The sequence below is a fragment of the Melospiza melodia genome, chromosome Z (genome assembly GCF_035770615.1).
Source record: "Melospiza melodia melodia isolate bMelMel2 chromosome Z, bMelMel2.pri, whole genome shotgun sequence".
NCBI lineage: Eukaryota > Metazoa > Chordata > Aves > Passeriformes > Passerellidae > Melospiza > Melospiza melodia.
In genome coordinates, this window is record NC_086226.1 from 36,589,348 (window position 1) to 36,608,702 (window position 19,355).

Consider the following 19,355-nt stretch of genomic DNA (forward strand, 5'->3'; position numbering starts at 1 on the left):
CAGGAGTGCTGCCTGCAAGGGTCTGTTACAAAGCAGAATAAATCTTTATGAAGATGAGCTGAAAAAGTTACCCATAAGCTTCTGCCTTCACTCAGTCTGTGCAGAGTGTTCTTTTTGACAGACAGCTAAAGTGAATTGTCGTGAGAGGCATGCTATGAGCGTGTTTTTTAAAAGAAGCTTTCCTGTGAATTTTTTGGGGAAATGTGCATATGATAGGATGAGTGTATGTTAAAGGAGCATCTCTGAAATCTGGCTGTGGCCGGCTGTTTTTTTGAGAAACCTTTTGAATGGAAATGGACTTCAGGCAACTTCTTGAGGACACCTTTGAAGTCAAATGCTCAAGTAAGGATTTTATGGATCAATTGTTTATATCCATGTTTGATTACCTAGAAGAAGAACTTGACATTTGTGAGAAAGCATTTCATAATGAAATTGAGGCTAACTGGAGCACTTCTAATTTTCAGTAAGTGAAAATTAGGCTCTCACACTGGAAATTTTTATTATAATTTTCATATTGCTGGTGGAAGTTTATCATCTGCTCTAGTTTTCCTTTTGTTTTGATAAATCTGATTTGCGTATAAAAAACTTAAACCCCTGCCCCCCAAGATTCTTTAAGAGGGGAAAACACCCAATCTGTGTGTTCTGTTTGGTTAGATGTCTAAAAAAAATTACCACGTTTCACCCCTCTTGAGACTTTGTACACAAGTATTGTACTTGGAAGAAGTCTGAGGTAGTCAAGCATATGCATCAACACCAGCTCTCATATTTATTTTTATTTAAATCAATTTCATCTTAAGTCAAAACCTGTGTGGCTACTGTCAATCACTTCATTCAGGAGGATGGTCATGTTTTGGTTCTATCCGAAGCTCCTTTCATAACTCCTACACTAAAACATGCAACTCTTGCTAAACCGTCTGTTCACTAGAGATGACATTATTTTAACTTGCAGTCTCACCCCAAGGAGCCTGAGCCCAACCCCAACAAGCCCCTGCAGTCCATGCAGTCCTCTGTTCGCTTTTCATTTTTGGAGGTAAGCAAGTAAACTTCCATTGTTGATGTTTTCTTCTGCATCTAAAACTTAATGATCAAAACATATTGCAAAAGGAAAGTTGAAAAATAATAAAAATTAAGTATGTGTCTGCCAAAATATGTTTTACTTGACCAGCTGCTTTTCTAAAGGTAGGTATTTTATGGAAGAACCCCCAGGATAATCTGTATTTTGAGACCTAGTATGCAGACTCAAGATACTAATGTATAATTCTGTGTTGCTTTGACTGCTTAGGAGGGTGTCTGAAATTTTATAGGTTTTATAGGCTTCCTGTGATCATCATGATTGTGTTCTGTTATGTGAGAAATTTAGAAGCTTAAGGTGCATTCAGAAATGAGGGTGATTCATGAAACACATAGTTATTTTTTGCTTAAGTGAGGGCTAGTAGTGTGCTTAGTGAGTTGAATGATTCAGAAGAACACAAAATCATATTCAGTAATTGGTAGGACTGTTTTGTCCTCAGGACTAGGAGGATTTTAAGCTTCACTTCTATTTCAGTAATGTTCTAGATAAGCCTTAACAGCCACATACAATATCCTTTACACCCCATTCTTCCTTCAAATCCCATGTTCGTTGGTAGAAAATACTGTGTAATTCTTCCTATTATGTAAAATTATAATAAATTAATATGGATGGATGTTTCTGATACAGAAAACTTTTTTTCCTTCCTTCTTTTCTTTTTAGAGCAGGAAGTTGCTAGTCAGGGATCTCATCGGTGTCAGTCATTGAGATTCTGCTCCATAGGGAAGGTAGTTTTTAAAATTAGTTACTAATAAGTCATCAATGCCTCATGGATTAAAAAAAAACCAAAACCAAACCACTTCTAATTTTGGTCAGAGGTTGTTACGGTGAGAATAAGAACTACCACATTCTTAAATTACGTAATAAGGTATATTTGTGGGTTTTTTTGGTACAACTTTGAACAGAGTGTGACAGAGGTGAAGGTTGCTTGGATGTGTTAACCTGCTTCAGTATACTTTCGAGTTAAAACCAAATTAATAGGTGAGACCTCTTCTATCAAGGGTTCACATGACACTGAAAAATGGAGCAATGACCTAAAGACTTGATACATGTTTCTGAAGAAATATTGTAGTGTTTTATATATTTTGTTTTGTTAGGGAAGGCATGGTATGAGAATCCCTTATCTGTGCAATTTTCAGTATGATTTAAATAAATACACTTTTTTCCCTCAGTGAAAACACTTTCATAATGTTTGTTAAATTATCAGCAAAATCATCAGCTGGTATAGAATGCTTGGTGAAATTAGTATTTTCCAATTTGGTCTTTATACAGCCAGAAAAATCACTTCTCTTTGTTGTGAAGGATGTGTTCTTTTTAAAAATTTCAGTTTTGTGGAATCAAAAAGCTGTATACAAATTTTATATTTTGTATGACCTGGATGACTTGCTGAACGGCCTCTGCAGATGTGTGGATGTACTGCTGTGCAAACTGTGTGATAGACAAAGCCCTCAGTGTTTTTAGAGCTCAGACCTTGTTTACCCCTCTGGGTGGCAGAGACTCCCAACAGTGCCAAGTTGGAGCTTTTCATCCTGTGATAGAGGATGTTGGGAGCAGACTTTTCAGATACTTTTTGAAGAAATAGAGTGGAAATTATTGTTAGTGCTTAATGTGAAGCCTCATCCCCTGATATGGCTGGAAAATGTCTAAGTTCATAGGGATTTTTCTTTGGTTCTTTTGTCCTGAAATTTATGTAAGGCTGCCAGAATGGTTACTTTTTCCCTGGAGTGAAAATGTTTAAAGTCTGATTAAATCTGAAACAGAGTGCTGTATTTATCTGTAGCTGGAGAGCTGCTGGTGTATTGAACATCAAATGTTTCAGTTATTAGTTACTCTTAAGCTTGACCTAGCATAGTGGAAAGATGAAATGTGTTGATTTTTAGGGTATATAAATAATTAGCATTTCCATTAGCTCAGAGTACTCCCCTATGTGGGAGGAGAGAAATTACTTCAGTGACACTATTTCTGCTTATATTCAGAAATGTTAACACGCAGGCCTTACCAGAATGAATGGATAGGGTTTTCCTGTGGTATTTCTCTCTCTCTCTCTCTCTCTAACATGCTGGCTCATCTCCCTCATGGCCTTTGACTTGCACAGCTGCTCCTTGGGCGGTTGTTTTTGTTGAAGTTCTGCTTGTAGCATTTGTCACATACAGTAGTAGTCTAAAGGGAACCTCTTGCCAGCTAGATGATCATCTTTTTGAAATAAACAGAAACATCCTATGAATGGAAATACCTGCCTCCTGGTACAGTGTGAAGCTCTCAATTCTTTACTTCTGAGAGAGGGTGGGGGATGAAGTGGTAATTCAGATCTCAGAAAGATAGGCACACATTTACCATTATATTTTTATCTTTGGTGTGAGTCACCTGAAAACTTCCAACTGCTGTTTGGGGGAAAAGTATGTGCAGTTCTAGTACTAATAATTATAAGCAGTAGATTTGCAAGGAAAGAGAGAAGATGATGTAAATAACTGAGCACAGCTACTGAGATATTTAGGATCCTATGCTTCTAACATAAATTTAGTGTTTTTCTGTGCTTTTGTCAATTTGAAGTCCTTTGTCACAGTAATGGGGAGTGGGGAAAGTATTTGAAAAAGACCAGGAGGGAACACTAAGTGCTAGAAATTATAGTGGCTTCTAGTAAAAGCAATAAAGGAAATTGCAATACTAAATTAAAAAAAAAAAAATATAACAGCATGCATTTGAACCTGAAGAGTACAGAATGTTGATTGCCTACAAAAAAATCTTTTCATTCAACATTTTGCTTTCCTGATGTCACTGATACTGAGCTGGGGGAAAAACATCTCTAAGGCAGTTGATAGATAGCTCTTAGTTTCTATAAAAAAGAAAAGATTTTAGTGAATTTTCCAGAAAGCCTTCACTCAGGAGCGGGAGCATTGCCCATGTGTCAAGCACTGTACCGACACAAGTGTTTTTACTTGGCTAAGACTGGTGAAGAGGTAGACAGGATTCATTCTTAAGCTTTGAAAAAGAAAGCATCAAGTAAAAAAGCCCATATACTTTTTTTAAGTCGTTAATTTTTTAAATAGACTCTTTAATGAAGGTGATCCAGTTCACCTGACCATATCTGCAGCTGAGTTGGCAGAAAGGCAAATCAGGATTATTATCTGAACCTTTCAGTAATGTAATCTGCTCTTTTGGGAAGCTTGTGAGGATGCCATTGTAAACACTGCATTTTACATAGGGTCATGTTGTCAAATGATTACGTATGTGTTACCAAGAGCAGCAATTAGAAGTATAACTGGCATGGATTAAACCTCATCCTGTGGCACTGTATTGAAAGAAAAACAAATGTCAGTGTCACAGATAGCTTGGCCACTTTTTGGTATTTAGTAGTAAGTTTTTATATCTGGAAATTGCCAAAAAATGTCGACACTTGTATTTTCTTTAAATGTAACCTGAATCTGTAATATGAATGAGTAATTATTACAAAGGGAGAATTAGTATGAGACTTTAAAATATAATTTTATACAAATAAAAATTCAATTATTAAATTTTATAAGAAACTTTATTTAAGCTGTATAAAATCATATACCACATTGTTGAATACAGAAATAAAAGGTCAGTGTGTTCCTATTCTTCCAGTTTCTCTGTCTACATCCCCCTTTCCCCCCCCATGACATTCTGTATCTCAGAATCAGATAAAGACAGAAGGTTTAAAATAGCTACATTCTAACAACTGTATTGGCCTGTATTATGAAATCATCAATTAAATGGATGGCTTCTGTTGAAAAATGAACAGTAAAGTTTCTAGTGATTTCTTTATTGTTCTGAAAGTGAGTACGTTTAAAGAGTTTTTAAATGTTTTCTGGCTCTGTGTGATGCTGTGTGGGCATGTGGGGCATACACACTCATATGAAAGATGTAATGGACAGTAGGGATTTAATTTGCTGTTTGGTTTTTACAATACTGAAGGCAATAGTTTGTTTCTAAACTTAGCAATATTCCTGTAATCAGGAGGAAAGAGGTGTGCACAGTGTTGGTGTGTTGCACTGCCTGTGTGGGTTGGCTGGGCTGGGTCTCTTGGGGTGGCCGTGGGGCAGCTGGGGCAGAACTGCCTCAGGGGCTTGCACAGCCAGGCTGATGACAGAGGCTCTGCCCATTCAGTCCTTGGCCCTGCTGCCATGATCACATTCCTGCCCTGTTCTCCGTTAGCTTGTGATCGTGTGGCTGCACCGAGCTGAGTCCCCACGGTGAGTGAGAGCCGGCCTTTGTCGGCAGCAAGGAGGGCGTAGGGAGCGCTTTTCAGCATGGGGGGACGCAGCGGCAGTGTGTGCTTGGACTGGCACTCTGCTGCCTTTGGCAGCACTCGCTGCCCGCTCAGACCTCAGCAACAGCCAGGGTGACAGCTGTTACACATGCTGGTTAATGATTAAATCTGGTGTAAGCATACAGTCTAGGTAGACAGGGAATACTGCAAAAAAAGAAGGACTAGTACTCACTCCCTGATGAGGAGGGACTTGTGCAGAGACATGACATGATTCTCTCAAGCAAAATTGTCATAGAGGAGTTAGCTATTAAATTTGGACTCTTCTGATCTCAGAGTAGTTGAACTTGTATGTAATTTTATTATGGAACTGCTGCTTCATGGATTCATAAGGTTTTATAAATGACAAGGCAAGTACACGTCAGAGGATACCTCCTTTCTCTCCTCAGTGACATAACCTCCATACCCAAGCAGACATTTTTCTTTAAAGTTTATTTGCACCTTTGCTTTCTGATACCAGTACAAAGTACATTGACCTTAAGGTTATGCTGAAAGATGAAGCTGTGATTTGTTTATTTGTTACCCTGAAAAGGGAAGTTCTTGGGAATGGCTGATGTGGATGAGTTAAAGATGAGTTAAAGAATCACTCAATTTTTTTCTTTAAAATGAAGAAAACCTGCTGTTTCATCTCTCAAGGTAATCTGATTAGTATTCATGAACATCAGCCATGAAGCACGAGTTCCTCAAGGTGAAATAAATTAATCTTTGGCTTTCTCCTCCAGAAGTAGTCTGTCTGCTCTGAAGTTACTTTTATGTCCTTGCTGTTCTCTTAACTCTTTTTGGGTCTATGTATTTAACCTTCTAAAACACTTTCCTCAGTTCTTTCCTATTTCTCCCATATTAAAACTTATGACAGGTCAAAGGGAGAGCTGTTTCCATTGGAAATTGAAAATGGAAAGTGAAAAACAATTTCATTGCACATTTAAGTTTTTTATGATGTAGAAATGAGTTTTGAGAATTGGTAAAATAAAAGCAGCCCCTTACTCAGCAGACGTCATCTCTTGTGTGCTCAAGCGTGCTATTCTAGCTTCAGCTTTTGAAATACTTGAAAAAGTTTTCTGTTTTCTGAGCTCTCTGGACTCACAGCGGAGGAGATTTTTGCTTGTGAGTTATCAGTCTGTTGCTGAGTGCTGGTCTGCTACACGTGCATAAGCATACTGCTATGTAATGGCATTGCTCCAGTGTAAATGAGGGTTCAGCTGAGAACTGCAGGAGCTGCAAATCTGTCATCAGTGAGCATGGGGTACCCTGGAGGTTCTTCACTATTTGTTTTCATCCAAGAGGGATATAGGGATGTGAATTTCTGATTCTGTTTGGGTTTTTTTGGGCTGGTGCTAAAGAAGGTGATGTTTTACTTGCCCCCCCACTGATGCAAATTCAGGGAGTATTGTTACCATGATGCTTTGTAAAGCTTCTGGAGCATGAAACCTAAGTTTTCTTTTATAATGAAGATTTGGCTTCAAGTACTTTTTAAAAGCTCCCAGGACAAACTTATTTCTTCTATATGGCTTTGTCTTATCCACACAACTTTTTCAATTTATTTTGTGGCTTGTACTACTTGATATTGTTCTGCAGGAAGATTTAGGTATGTATTAGGTATATATTAGGTAAGTAGAGCAAGGAACAGGAGTGTCTGTCTAGTTTATAGGAACAGATGATGGAATTCTAGAAAACTTACAATATAGAGGTCTTTGCTTTAATCCTGTGGTTTTGAGTGGTTTTGTTTTTGTTTTTTTTTTTTTTGTTGTTGTTGTTTAGTTTTTGTTTTTTGTTTTTTTTTTTTTTTTTTTTTTGTTGGGAGAGGGTGGTGTATGTGTTTGGTTTTTGTTTTGTTTGTTTTGTTGGTTTTTTTTTTAGTTCATGTATAAGGTGCATCTTAAGAAAAGAAGGAAGTTCTTTGTGACAGTTATTTTTTCTGGTAGACTGAAAGCTACAGACACAGAGCTCATCTGAATCATTTTAAATGCCAGTTTGTTGATCTCCTCTCCCTCAACTCTCATAAAAATCCTCCCAAAGTACTTGTGTGCTAGTTTTATTAAATCTTCTGGCCTTTTGGGTTATATTTTATGTTTACCATTGAATGTTAAATTTTGAATTTAGTATGCTAGTCCTTCTAAGCATTTTGAGGAGGTAACATGAATTTGAATTTTAAAATTACAGTAATTTTGGAGTTGTGCTGTAATAGGGGAATGCTGAATCTGAATATGGTTTTTATTTTTAGTTCAAAATACTGCTTGAAAAAATGGCTTACAAGTTTGAAGGCTATGCAGTCATAGAAATTACCTGAATGGAGATTTCTTCTTGAACTGCTTTACTACTTCCTAAAACAGAACTACAATACTGTAGAAGTATTTCCCACTGAGATATTCCCTCATAATAATGCTTACTTTTACCTTAATTTGATGTGCTGCTTAGCTTACTTTGAAAAGTATTCATTGGCTAACCTATGAATGTTTTTTGTCTTAAACATACAGGTCTTAAACACAAATGACTTGGTATAGCCTCATTTTAAATCAAAACCTGACATTACTCTGTAGATTTTTCCCCCACATTTTTAATTAATTGTTAAGCATAAGGTGTTAATACTTACAAAAAATATACCACGCCTAAATCCAAAATTATAGGAAAGGAGGGATGATGACAAGGAGTTCTGTTGGGGCCACACAGAGACTAGTGAGCTCAGTACTGCATGCTGTGGTGTTAGGAAATCACTGCAGTTCAAGGAGGTGGTTACAATTTGAACAATTGATCTGCATTTCACATATGAAAATAACTCTTAAGATGTGTCTTGAAATGTATTGGAAGATGCACGGTCTTCTCTCTTCCTGTGCTGCCACACTACAGAGTTTCATGTACAGGCAAGTTACCTGATACCAGCCATCATAAGTTGCTGTGTGACTGCTCCTGTTGACGTCTTTGCTTTGCCCCTCAGGTGACATATTTGTTAGCAATGACTGAAATGTGCTGCTTTCAGCCTCAGCTGCTCTCAGCCTGCATGTACAATTCAAACTTTTGTAGTATGGCTTCAAAATTGACTTAATCTGATTTGGTGAGAATGCATTGAGTACATCTTGAATTTGATGTCCACTTACTGTCCAAAATGTGACTGACTGTAATCTGTTGCCAGTAATTTCTTGCAGATATGGAGAAATTGCTAGGTTAACCTGCCAATTGTCCTATATTTTTCTTGGAAAATTTTGTGATAGGGATGTCAGTGGTTCACTTTCAGCAGAAATATTTCTTGAGGTAATTCCACCAAAAATCACAAATTCTGTAGTCTTTTTTCAGTATAGTGACAAATTTCAGTTGGTCCTTGTGTGAGATGCCAAAGAAAAAAATCCTGCAGCTATATTCTTGAGAAGGAAATTCTTAACCTTGCTCAGTGCCAATGCTGCAGCATTATGTTGCATCTGCATCATTTTATTGCACCTTGATAAAAATAGATGCAGAACAGAAGCCAGCGCTGTGTGCATCAGCCCTCCCTACAATACACAGCTCCAGTAGAGGAAATGCTTTGGAACTCTCAAAGATTTTAAGTGAGTAATGCAGAAGAAGGAATTGTATATTGAAAACACACTGCTGTCCCTGCAGTGGCCTTTTATGAGGGCTTCATTATTTCTGTTTGTCCTGGACTGCCAAGCAAATTGTATTCTATTTGCCATCTGTATGGCAGTTGTCTTCTGTTAAGTGGGCAGTTTTCCTTATCTCTTCCACACCCAATCCTCCCTCTTGGAGATACCTGCTGATAATAGGCTATTGAATGTCACTGCATGACTGATAAGAACTACAGCATCCCATTGTGAGATGCTCTGCCCAGAGGGTGGAGCCAAGCAATCCTACCCAGATAGAATCTGGAGATTCTGGAACACCAGCGCAGCTTCTCCACTGGATTCCCAGAGGAACAGCTGCCTCTTCCACTGGATCTTCAGAGGAAGACCACACCCTTCTACAGGATCACTGCTCCAACAGAAACACACCTGACACTCCAGGAGGACTGCAGCCACAATTCCAATTGGACTGCTAACAACACCCTGACCCAGAGGGTGTCAGGTTGTGTTCTGACTCTGCCAGTGTTGTTTTGATTTACTGCATTGTTTATGTTAGCTTTTTATTTTCTTCCCTAATAAAGAACTGTTATTCCTGCGCCCATATCTTTGCCTGAGAGCCCCCCTTAATTTCAAACTTATAACAATGTGGAGGGAAGGGGTTTACATTTTTCCATTTCAGGGGAGGCTCCTGCCTTCCTTAGCAGACACCTGACTTTCCAAATGAAGACACTGTTGTATACAACACAACTTGTTGCCACTGCTGTGCTGGCTGAATTGCTTTGCCCTGAATGTCTTAGAGTGTCTTGCTTTGGTAATTGCTTATTCTTGAGTACTATAGAAGTGATAGATTCATGGCTGCAGACTTCTGAAAACATTTTAAAAATGAATGTTTTAGAAACAAAGTGGTAAATAGGAATGAAAAAGCATGAGACTGAGCCCCCCAGAAGTAGAAATCTTCTCAGTCCTTTTGTTTTTTAGAGATCTTGTTTCTACTCTTGCTTGCAGCTAACCATTTCAGAAAGTAAGTACATGTGTAGGTTTCTAGCGGCAAAGCCTTGCAGCTGTAAAAAACTGGGGAATGTCACTAAACAGCTGTATTTGAGACTTTACAGTTCTTTCCTGATGCCAGTTGTGTTTGCTCTTGATCCATGAGATGTGTTAGTGCTCCTTACTGGCAGAGCTGTTCAGCAAATAGTCTCACGGCTAGTAACAGCAGAGCAGTTTTCCTGGATTTTGTGGCAGAGGGATACCTCATGGTGTGGTTTAGGGACACAGACTGATCAGCTATCCCTGTGTCTCCATCCCCTGGTATGAGATGAGATACAGCTGGGCTCTGGTAGGCGCAGAGAGTGAATCTAGGGAATGTAGTCCTGAGCATCTCTGAGGAAGCATTTCCACCTACTGCTGAAAAGCTTCCACCACTTTTCTTAGAAAGTATTGGAAGCTTCTCCTAGGCTAGAATATAGTGATGGGAAGCAGAAAGCATTGAGGAACCTGATGTCGGAACTTGAACATCTCCTGGTATCACCTCTCCAGCTTTCACAGACTAAGGTGTTTGACAGTTTGTGGTAACCGTTTCCTGTGTGATGCAACAATAATGTCAGTTTCATGTGATTCTGTATATCTTGGGTTTATGTTGTCACATGTGGCTTTGATAAGCATGATGATCTGCTGAGCTTGTCCTAGAGCAGTCTGATGCTCAAATCCTCAAACCACTCTATGGCAAACTGCTTCTTAATATTACAGACTGAGAGGGAATGATCCAGATCTGTTATATTTTTTTGCAGCAATAAGAAAACTGCTGTCATAGAGCAGAAACATTGCACACCCTCTGTTCATGCCAGGAGTGATGGAGGCTGCTTTTTCTGCTCTTCAGAAACAGACCACCAAGACTGGTTGGACTGGAAAAGAGAAAGTGGTTTGCAGTTAGCAGCCCGAGCACAGTTACACTTCAGCAGAGCAAAATGGTGGGAGGTTAAAGCTTCAGGGTTACCTAGCAAACCATTAGTGTGTCTGACAACCAAAATGTGTACCTTGAAACAGGAAAGAAGGTTTTGCTCCAAGAGGGGTTCTTGGTAGAGGCTCTTGGGAGATGACATGATACTGCTTGGCTAGGAAGGCAATTTTTCAAATTGATAAAAAAGTAAATGGTGACAGAAACAAGCCTAAACTTTCATACAGCAAAAACACTGTAAAAGACTGTGAAGAGCAGCCACAGTGGAAGGAGTTCTTGTCATGTTTCAGAAGTTGTAGACTGGTTGCTGTAGTTTTGTTGGCGAGTACATAGGAACATATGTATTGAGTTTCAGAAGGCTGTAACTGCTGTGTAACTTCCCCAGCTGATAAAACCTAGAAATATTTCTAAAAGTTGGTGTAATGCCTGGGAGAAGGGGATGATGGCAAGTGCTGGTGTACATATTTATCAGCTGAAGCCAGTATTTCATTATGAGCAGCCTGGTATGTTCCTCCTTCACCTTCAGCTTCATACTGCTGTTCCTTTGCCAAGAGAACATTTAGGCTCTCCCCATGCAGTCTGCCACTGGACCAATGAAATCTGCTCCTCTTGTGAGTATGCAGAAGTGTGCAAGTGTGGATGCTGAGGAACAGCAGAATATAGAGTAGGCTGAAATGATCCTTTGTCAAAATTAAGCATGGTTATTACTAAGTTTTGCAGACTAGAACTGTCGTGTAATTTAAAAAAGATCCAAGCTCTCTACCAAAGTAAAAGGCAAAATACTGAGATAAATGAGTATGATGATTTAAAAGAAACAAACCATATACATTTTCATAGTTCAGACTCATTAAAATTCATGGTAAACCATGTTCAGATGTGACTGGAGATGGCCAAAGGAGAGGCTGATTGAATGGTGAAGGGATTTTGAGATAGGTTTGGGTTTTTTTTATTGCTGGTATAGGAAGAGTCTATATTTGCAGTGATAAATACTTACAAGTCTCTTTTGTATCAGGATATTAATGTTTCCATAAGCTTACATACAATTGTTATTCCATTATTTATAATGGACTAATAAGGTTGTCTGGTATCAGAGAAATTAGGGCACTTAGTGATCTGAACTGTTATTTGACAGCTGAGCAGTTTATCACCTCATTTCTACTATGATAGAGCTTTTTAGAATGCTGGAGGCCTCACACAGCTAATGTGATTGTACTGATCCTCTGCTTCTTGGTTTACGTAGTTTTGACAGTCTTGGAGACAATTCAGGTGCTGACTGTAGCTTCCTTGTTGGAAAGAGCTGATGTGCATTCTTAGTTGAACAAAAATAAACCAAAATGTGATTGCCTGTCTTAGGAAGTGGAGGGTGAAATTCTGTGACTCACCATGGTGTCCTCCCTGACTCTTCCTGATGTGCCTATCAGAAAGATTTAAGACTGTTTCTTGACTCATCTGAATCCCTTTCAACTTATGCATATATGGTCTTTCCTTATAGGGAGGCAGGAATTGTAGAAATCATTCAGTATCTCTGAATCTGCAGGGTGGTCAGCCCAAAGAACATTTCCCTATTACTGTCTGCTTCTGTCTTTCCTCTTTTTTTAAAATATCTGAACGTTTGATGCAGGTGTTTCTGGAGTTATCTTCACTGCGCTCCAAAGAAGTAGAAATATCTTTGCTTTACAGGTGGAGAACTGAAGTGCGAACAGATTAAATAACTAGATGACACAGGTTCTTAGACCCTGAGGCACCTTGGCCTAAAAAATAATTTTTAGTATTTTGCCCTTAATTTTGAGAATTTGCTGTTATGTTTTTGTAAGTATAACTAAAATAATCTTTACTACTCTTGCAATTCTATATGCTTGCTTTTTAATTTTATTTCTGTAAAGTTTCCTTCTTTCTGTGTAGTTAATTCTCCTGCTGCCAGTGGTCTGTTTGGCAGGCATATCATCTGCATGTCTGATAGTTAACTGTTTAGTCAGATTTAAACCAGAGGTGTGTGCTGAAACACACCTATGATTGTTGATTATCTAGCCTTTTGAGGAGGAGAGCATTAAGGGTGACCTGTAAAGTGATTTAAGGATATTGTAAACTTGCAGTGCTGTGTCAGGTCATTGAAATACCAAGGGTAGCATTAATGGACAGTTCACATAATATTCTTTTAAAGATAATGTTTTCCCTTTCAACTTCCTGTGCACCTGAGTTCCAATTTGCCAGCTTGCACTGCATGGGGTGCTCTATCTCACACTGTTCTGCTGACAACAGATCCATCACACGGGTTAACTGAAGCATGAAGCCAGATGGGTGCAGGGAAGACTCAGGAAATGCTTGGGTGTATATGTATTGCAAAGCTCTGAATTCTTGGCACCTGGTTTTTATTCACTGTCATTTAAATAATGATTTTAAAGAAAATTGTGTGTTTTAAGTACAGGAAGTAAACAGAGTACTTGCCAGTTCTGGGGAGGAGCATGTAATGTCCTTGCTGTGACAGAGACCTGCTAATTGGTTAATTCATTTAGAAAATTCAGCATGTAAATATTACAGTGGATGAAGTTTTCTGTCTCACCAAAGTCATCATTTATACTGAATAAATGCTTTCCAATTCAGTATCACAGGAGTAAATTTGTTTAGACGTTGATTGACAGACTTGGGAACTTTGCTGTGCTGACCTCCCTTAAACCTCCTCTGTACCCCAAAAGGCGTTTTAAGAATTATGAAAGTTACAACTTAGGATGACATCTTTCCCAAACCTATCAGGATTAAAAGCTATCAAACAAAACCTGAGTTTGATTTATTTCTGTAGTTTATTTGACTAAAAATAGAGAATCCCTGAAGTCTGTTACTCAGATCTGTGAGTATGGCACTGTGGTGTCCCAGGGAAAAGTTGAATGTGAGAAAATGGCTCTGTATAAGGGGTAGCATTTCTGTTAGAGGAGGATCTTGTTTGAGAGTCCTCAAACCAAAAATCTGTGGTGGCAGGATAAAATGCTCCACTTAACTGCCTTTGAAGATTGTGGGTTTTGGACTCTGTTTCCACAATTAGAAATTTATGAAAATAAAGCAAAACCAGATAAACTTAGAAGGGCTGAAGAGTATTTTTTGACATATGTATTTCAAACTCTATTTTATGTAGTCTGTTTCCTGTAATAAAGAGAAGTCGTTTATGAATATTTTCATCTTTAAAAGGTAAAGAAAGAATGTGTGCTCTAAGTCTGATCTATACAGATTTATGTTATTTCAAAATATCAGAAACTAAATTTTAACTTTCCAGTGGAAAAACAAAAAAAAGCTTTTCTATTAAAAAAGAGGTATTTTCTGCAATTGAATTAATAAATATTTTTTCTCAAAAAATATGACTTAGTTTACTGTAGCTGCGATCTGGAATTGATGGCAAGAGCTAAGTACGTAACTGTTTTAGAAGAATGATTGTGTCTAAGTTTTCTTAAGAAATACTTAAGAATTGCACCTTGACCCTTAATGCTGCCATTTGCCACGTAAGCTGTCGCTGTTGGCTTAAAAAGATGCTTGGTAAAATACAGCTGGATGTTTGTGATGTCAGGAGAACATCTAAGTGTGTAGAGTGGTCTTAACCAATGCATAAGTCTTAAGTAGTGATTGTTTCACATGAGTGCCCAGAACCATGGAGGACTTCATTATGACTTTTTACGTATCTGTTGGATAACATGGTGCCTTCACATCACACAGTGGTACTGCAGCCACAAAAATTGTTAATTATGACTTGAAAAGATGCTGTGATCCTCTTGGGATGCTGTTAAGTGCTGGCAAAAAGGTACTTGGAGAACAATCAAAGTAGGATGGAATAATACTTCTTAATACAGTATTCCTGTCCCCACCCCCTGGCATTTGTGATAATGAAGCCAAGGTTCAAGCATCATGGTTTCTGGAAAATGACAGCATTTTTATTAGGTGCTTTCTGACTTGCTTACCATGCAAAGCAACACTTCTGAAATGTAGTAATGCTGCTCTGCTTGCTAAGATGAATGAAAATTCAGTGATAAGAATTGGGAGATGGTTCTTCTACAGTTTCTCATTAGCTGGTTTCCGAAATAAACTCAGAAGAAGCTAATCTCTAGGCCAGCATAAATAGGCAGCAGAGCTTTTAGCATGGTTGGATCATTCCACTACAGACAGCAAAATCTGTATTAAAAATAGTGTTGTCTGATGTGAATTCTGATGCCTGATGCAGGTGATTGACAATATCTTAAACTTCCAAATATATTGTGCATAATCTTAGAGTCTTTCAGAAATGGAAGGAGATGCTGGGGCCATTGCGTTTCCTAAATGTGTTAATGTTAGATGAGCTATAATAAACTAGATCAGTGGGAGACTTTTTAAGAATATTTTGCACATTACGTCAAAACTTGTTAGAGAAATAGTGTTTATGTGTATTTATAAACATAGCTAAGAAAACTTGGAAGCTTGGCAGACATATATTGTACACCCACAAAATATTATTTTGTACTGTGATTTCTTTAACTTATTTTTACACTGAACATCCCAGCGAAAATCCTGTGCAGTCACCAGATGGTAATAAGCATCAACATCAACCACTAGGGGGAGCAAGAGTTCAATTAGTCTAATTAAGTGTCGCGATACTAATTAGTTAGTACATCTTAAGCACTGAATATACCAGTGAGATCTTTTAGCTTGACAACCTTTATAAAACAGGCTGTAGACTTTATCTACCGCTTAGGGCTTTTTTATCCATCCTCTAGTGCTTGTTTGAAGTGTGATTTTTTTTTTAGTTAGAAAGGCATATAACATACAGGATTTACTGTGATGGAAAATCCCTGTGTTATGATCAATAAAAGAATTTAAAACTTCTTTTCTGCCTGCCTCTTGCAGATTGAACCCATAAGTCTGTATGTGAGGGGAGGACATGACAGAATTTGCTGTTCTTACACTTTGATTCCTCATTCAAATCTCTTCTTATTGTGGAAATGCATAGTGAATGACAAAGGTTCGCCAAAAGACTTGACAAAGTAAAATAAGTATTTTTTTTCAAGCTGTACACTGTATTTCAGATTAAAATTTCTTTTCTTGAATTCCTCATATCTTTTTTGCAGCCTTTGGGAAATGCATCAACTAGCTGCATTTGAGCCCCTCAATATTCAGTTATATCATCTTGCTCACATGAGAGATTTTCCTGTTTGTAGAACTGAAGGGCATTTATTCTTTTATCTATACATCACATTAAAAACCTCTATTTTGGCCGTTTATCTATGATAATAGCTAAATTGTTTGCCTGATACCTGCCTTCCAGATTCTGCAATATGTATGTATATTATGACTGGGGGATGGTTTTGTCCTTTGATATAACTTGATAATGGCTAGCAAGGTTGTAATGCAAATAAGGCTGCTTTATCCAATGATAAATTAACCTGTTCCTGTGGTTACTTACCTCTTATGTCTTTTTTGCTAGAAAGGGTATATTTTTTTTCCACCTCATTGATAGCAGTTTTACTTGTGTTAGATGAAAAACATAACCCTGTATGGTCTAGTAGAAATGTTTAGTGTGCAGTTACTTTTTCAAATCTCTAGGCGAGTTTTAATGTTTCCCTTACACATACATTTTTCTATTGTGGTAGTGAACTTATTACAATATTGTTAGGAGATAGGTGGAATATTTTACAAAATGTCTTGATACATAGTCAGCTGAGATGGTTATTGACCAGACTTGAAATCTCACTTGAAATGCTTTTTGGACAAACTGTTTCATGTCATACTAAGTAAAGCTTCTGTACCTGAACTCAGTACTGGTAGCAGCTGATATCCTGTTTGTCCTTTTCAAGGAGCGTTATGGCATGACAGCTTTGTTCAGCCATTGTAATAACTTCCAGCTATTTCAAGACATTTGGAAAATAGTAACAATTGAATGAGCAGCTTCACCAGTTCCTTTGTTAGTCATTAGATAATAATTATCTGACTGAAGAGACTCAAGTAAACTAAAACAAACTCCTCTCAAGCAATGTGTTAGCTCAGTTCTAAGAATGTACCGTTCTTCTAAGACATTGATGACGCATTTCTTTGCTGCTAAAAGATGTGATTTCATAATCTTTCTTGCCCATGAAAACAGAGAAGGTGCCTCATAATGACCTGTTTCTTTTCCTGGTTCACAAATTTACTCATCTTTTTTCAGTATGAGGCCTATGCTTTTAAGGTTTTACTAGTCTTAGTATCACTAAGGAGCTGTTTATTTTCTGTTTTGTTGCTGGTGACCTGCATTCAGTGTACATTGTCCTATAAAATTGATGAGACTTGAGCATTCTGTAATGCCTTTGGGCAGTGACTTCTCAAGATTTTCATAGGTTTTGAAAAATGCCAGTGTTTATTCGTGTAATTATCCATTGGCATGAAGATGGTAGATAACTTTTGCATTGGAACATTACGTGCAAAATATTGATTTAGTATTGGTATGGCATTGTGGTTTTAAACATGTAGTTTCAACTTCCTAAGTAGTATTTTATGGTGATACTTAAAATCAATAGTCAGAGTTATACAATTAAAAAGTTACTGGGGAAGAATTTTTATTGCTGTTAATTACTGAAGTAACTGTTGACATTTTAATTTTTTTTCTCTTATATGTTGAATGAGACTTCGCTAGGGATGCTTTTTATAAATTTGCTTTTGGAAATGTAATCTTCTTCAAAGCAAGCTTTTCTGCTTTCTGACTTGAGTGATATGATGTTTTTTGACTTCAAGTGAATATAAAAGGGAAAACTTAATGATCCTTATCACTTGTTTTGTTACTTGCTAGCTTATGTAACTCTTTGTGATGAATAAAAGTCATCACCCAAGTTCTGCAGTAAAGCATCTCCTAAGACATGAAGTTGCGAGCTGCTTGTTGTTTTCCAGGTTGCTGTACAGAGGACAACTTAAGCAATAAATGCTGTTAAGAACATACTTGCAGGTTCTTAACTTTGTTATTTTATTTATTTTTGGCAACTGCAGAATTCTGTTTTAGTTGGATACTGAAGGAAAGTTGCTGAACATGCCAATAACATTTTGTTGCAAGAAAATTACAGCTAATTGTCAACTATGCATTTATCAATAGGACATAGATCTGTTCCTAATAATTTGGGGTTTTCATATTTTTAAGATGTTATCATATTTATTGGTCAGGTTTTTTTGTCCAGTTCTACATGACAGAAGTAACTAAATTGCAGTGGCTTATGGAACACAGACAACAATGTACATCTGTTGATCCCATGTTTGTAAAGGATAAGCAGCATTATCAGCATTGATAGTGAAAGAGGCTTCAATTTTAGCAACAGCTGCTGACAAAGAAGTGGTCCTGCTGCCCCTGCCTCTCTGCCTGACCCTTCATTGAGCTGATTCAACTCACTAAACTGGGAGAGAAGATGTACTCTTAGATGCCCTGTGTAATACTAATGAGCTTGCAAAACCTCACTCTCCCTTGAGGTCTTTGCTTTGAAATCAGCCATTTCTGTGTCAGGGAAAGTCACAAACTGCAGGCACCACTCTGGAAGCCATGTCATTTATTGTCAGGCATTGCAAAAGTCTTCACCACCCTTTACATGTTTGGCTCCTAAAGGATAAGGCCTCTGCTTTGCTTTATGAAGCATATAATTTGTCTAAGGTTGTTGTGGGATGATGCTGGACTTCTTACAGCTCTGCTCTTTATTTTCATACCTTTGTCAAAGTCTCTGTAGTGCCTTAATGTGCATGTGTCCAGCAAGCACTTCAGAAAAATAATTACTAAAGTTTCCTTGCTTTCAAGCCCATGCTACAAACAACAAGACTGATTAGCAGGACTGTGTGTGCATGTAATTGTGCACAGAAAGCCAAGATGAAGTTATGTTTGGATCTACAGGTCAGGGAATATGGGGAGCTATTGCTTGTGAATGGACTGTACAGGATCTAGAGACTGAGTTGCAAGGGATTTGACCACCACTGTTGGAAGTGCACACTGTTCACCGTGGATTGATATGTATCCTGGTTCCAGCCAGTGTTAAATTTTGGAGTAGCCAGAAGGGGGCATGGCTAGGACGTGAAGGTCCACCTCATGTAGCTTTCTGGGGATGGGGGAAAGGGTCTCAGTCAGATTGGTGGAGGGAGTAATCAGATATTCTCAGGAGTGTGAGAACTCCTGAGAATAGTTCTTTTTTTGTACACTCTTTTATGATTAGCACTGTTCCTGTTCATTTTAAATCTTGTTTCCAGTAAATTGTTTTTATCTAGACCTGTGATCTTTATGCTTTGTATCTTCAATTCTGGCTTCCATTCTGCCTCAGGGGAATGGGGAGGAGGAGGAAGAGAAGGAAGTGAGTGTCTATAGTTTGTAGAGTCTCAGTGAGAGCACTAAGTTCGGGAACACTATTCCTAAAACCATGACCCTCTATTGCTATATATGTGGACAGATGGGGCTAAGTAGAGTGAAAACAGTCTGATCCCAAGTGTCATGTGTCCCTGCTAGCTCTGCTCTGTGGCTTTCAAATAAACAAAAAGGCAAGTGGAAATTTT

At 38.0% G+C, this 19,355-nt stretch overlaps 1 protein-coding gene across 5 annotated transcripts in view; it reads left to right on the forward strand.

Annotated features, from left to right (window-relative positions):
- Window positions 1-19,355, forward strand: part of MAST4 (microtubule associated serine/threonine kinase family member 4) — a 276,434-nt gene that overhangs the window by 153,252 nt on the left and 103,827 nt on the right. For 2 of the 5 annotated variants that reach the window (XM_063180838.1, XM_063180839.1), the window contains one exon: window positions 950-1,030. The exons of the other annotated variants lie outside the window; for them this stretch is intronic. In XM_063180838.1, the coding sequence (XP_063036908.1) occupies window positions 950-1,030 (81 nt within the window). The remainder of the gene's footprint in view (window positions 1-949; window positions 1,031-19,355) is intronic. 5 annotated transcript variants of the gene reach the window in all.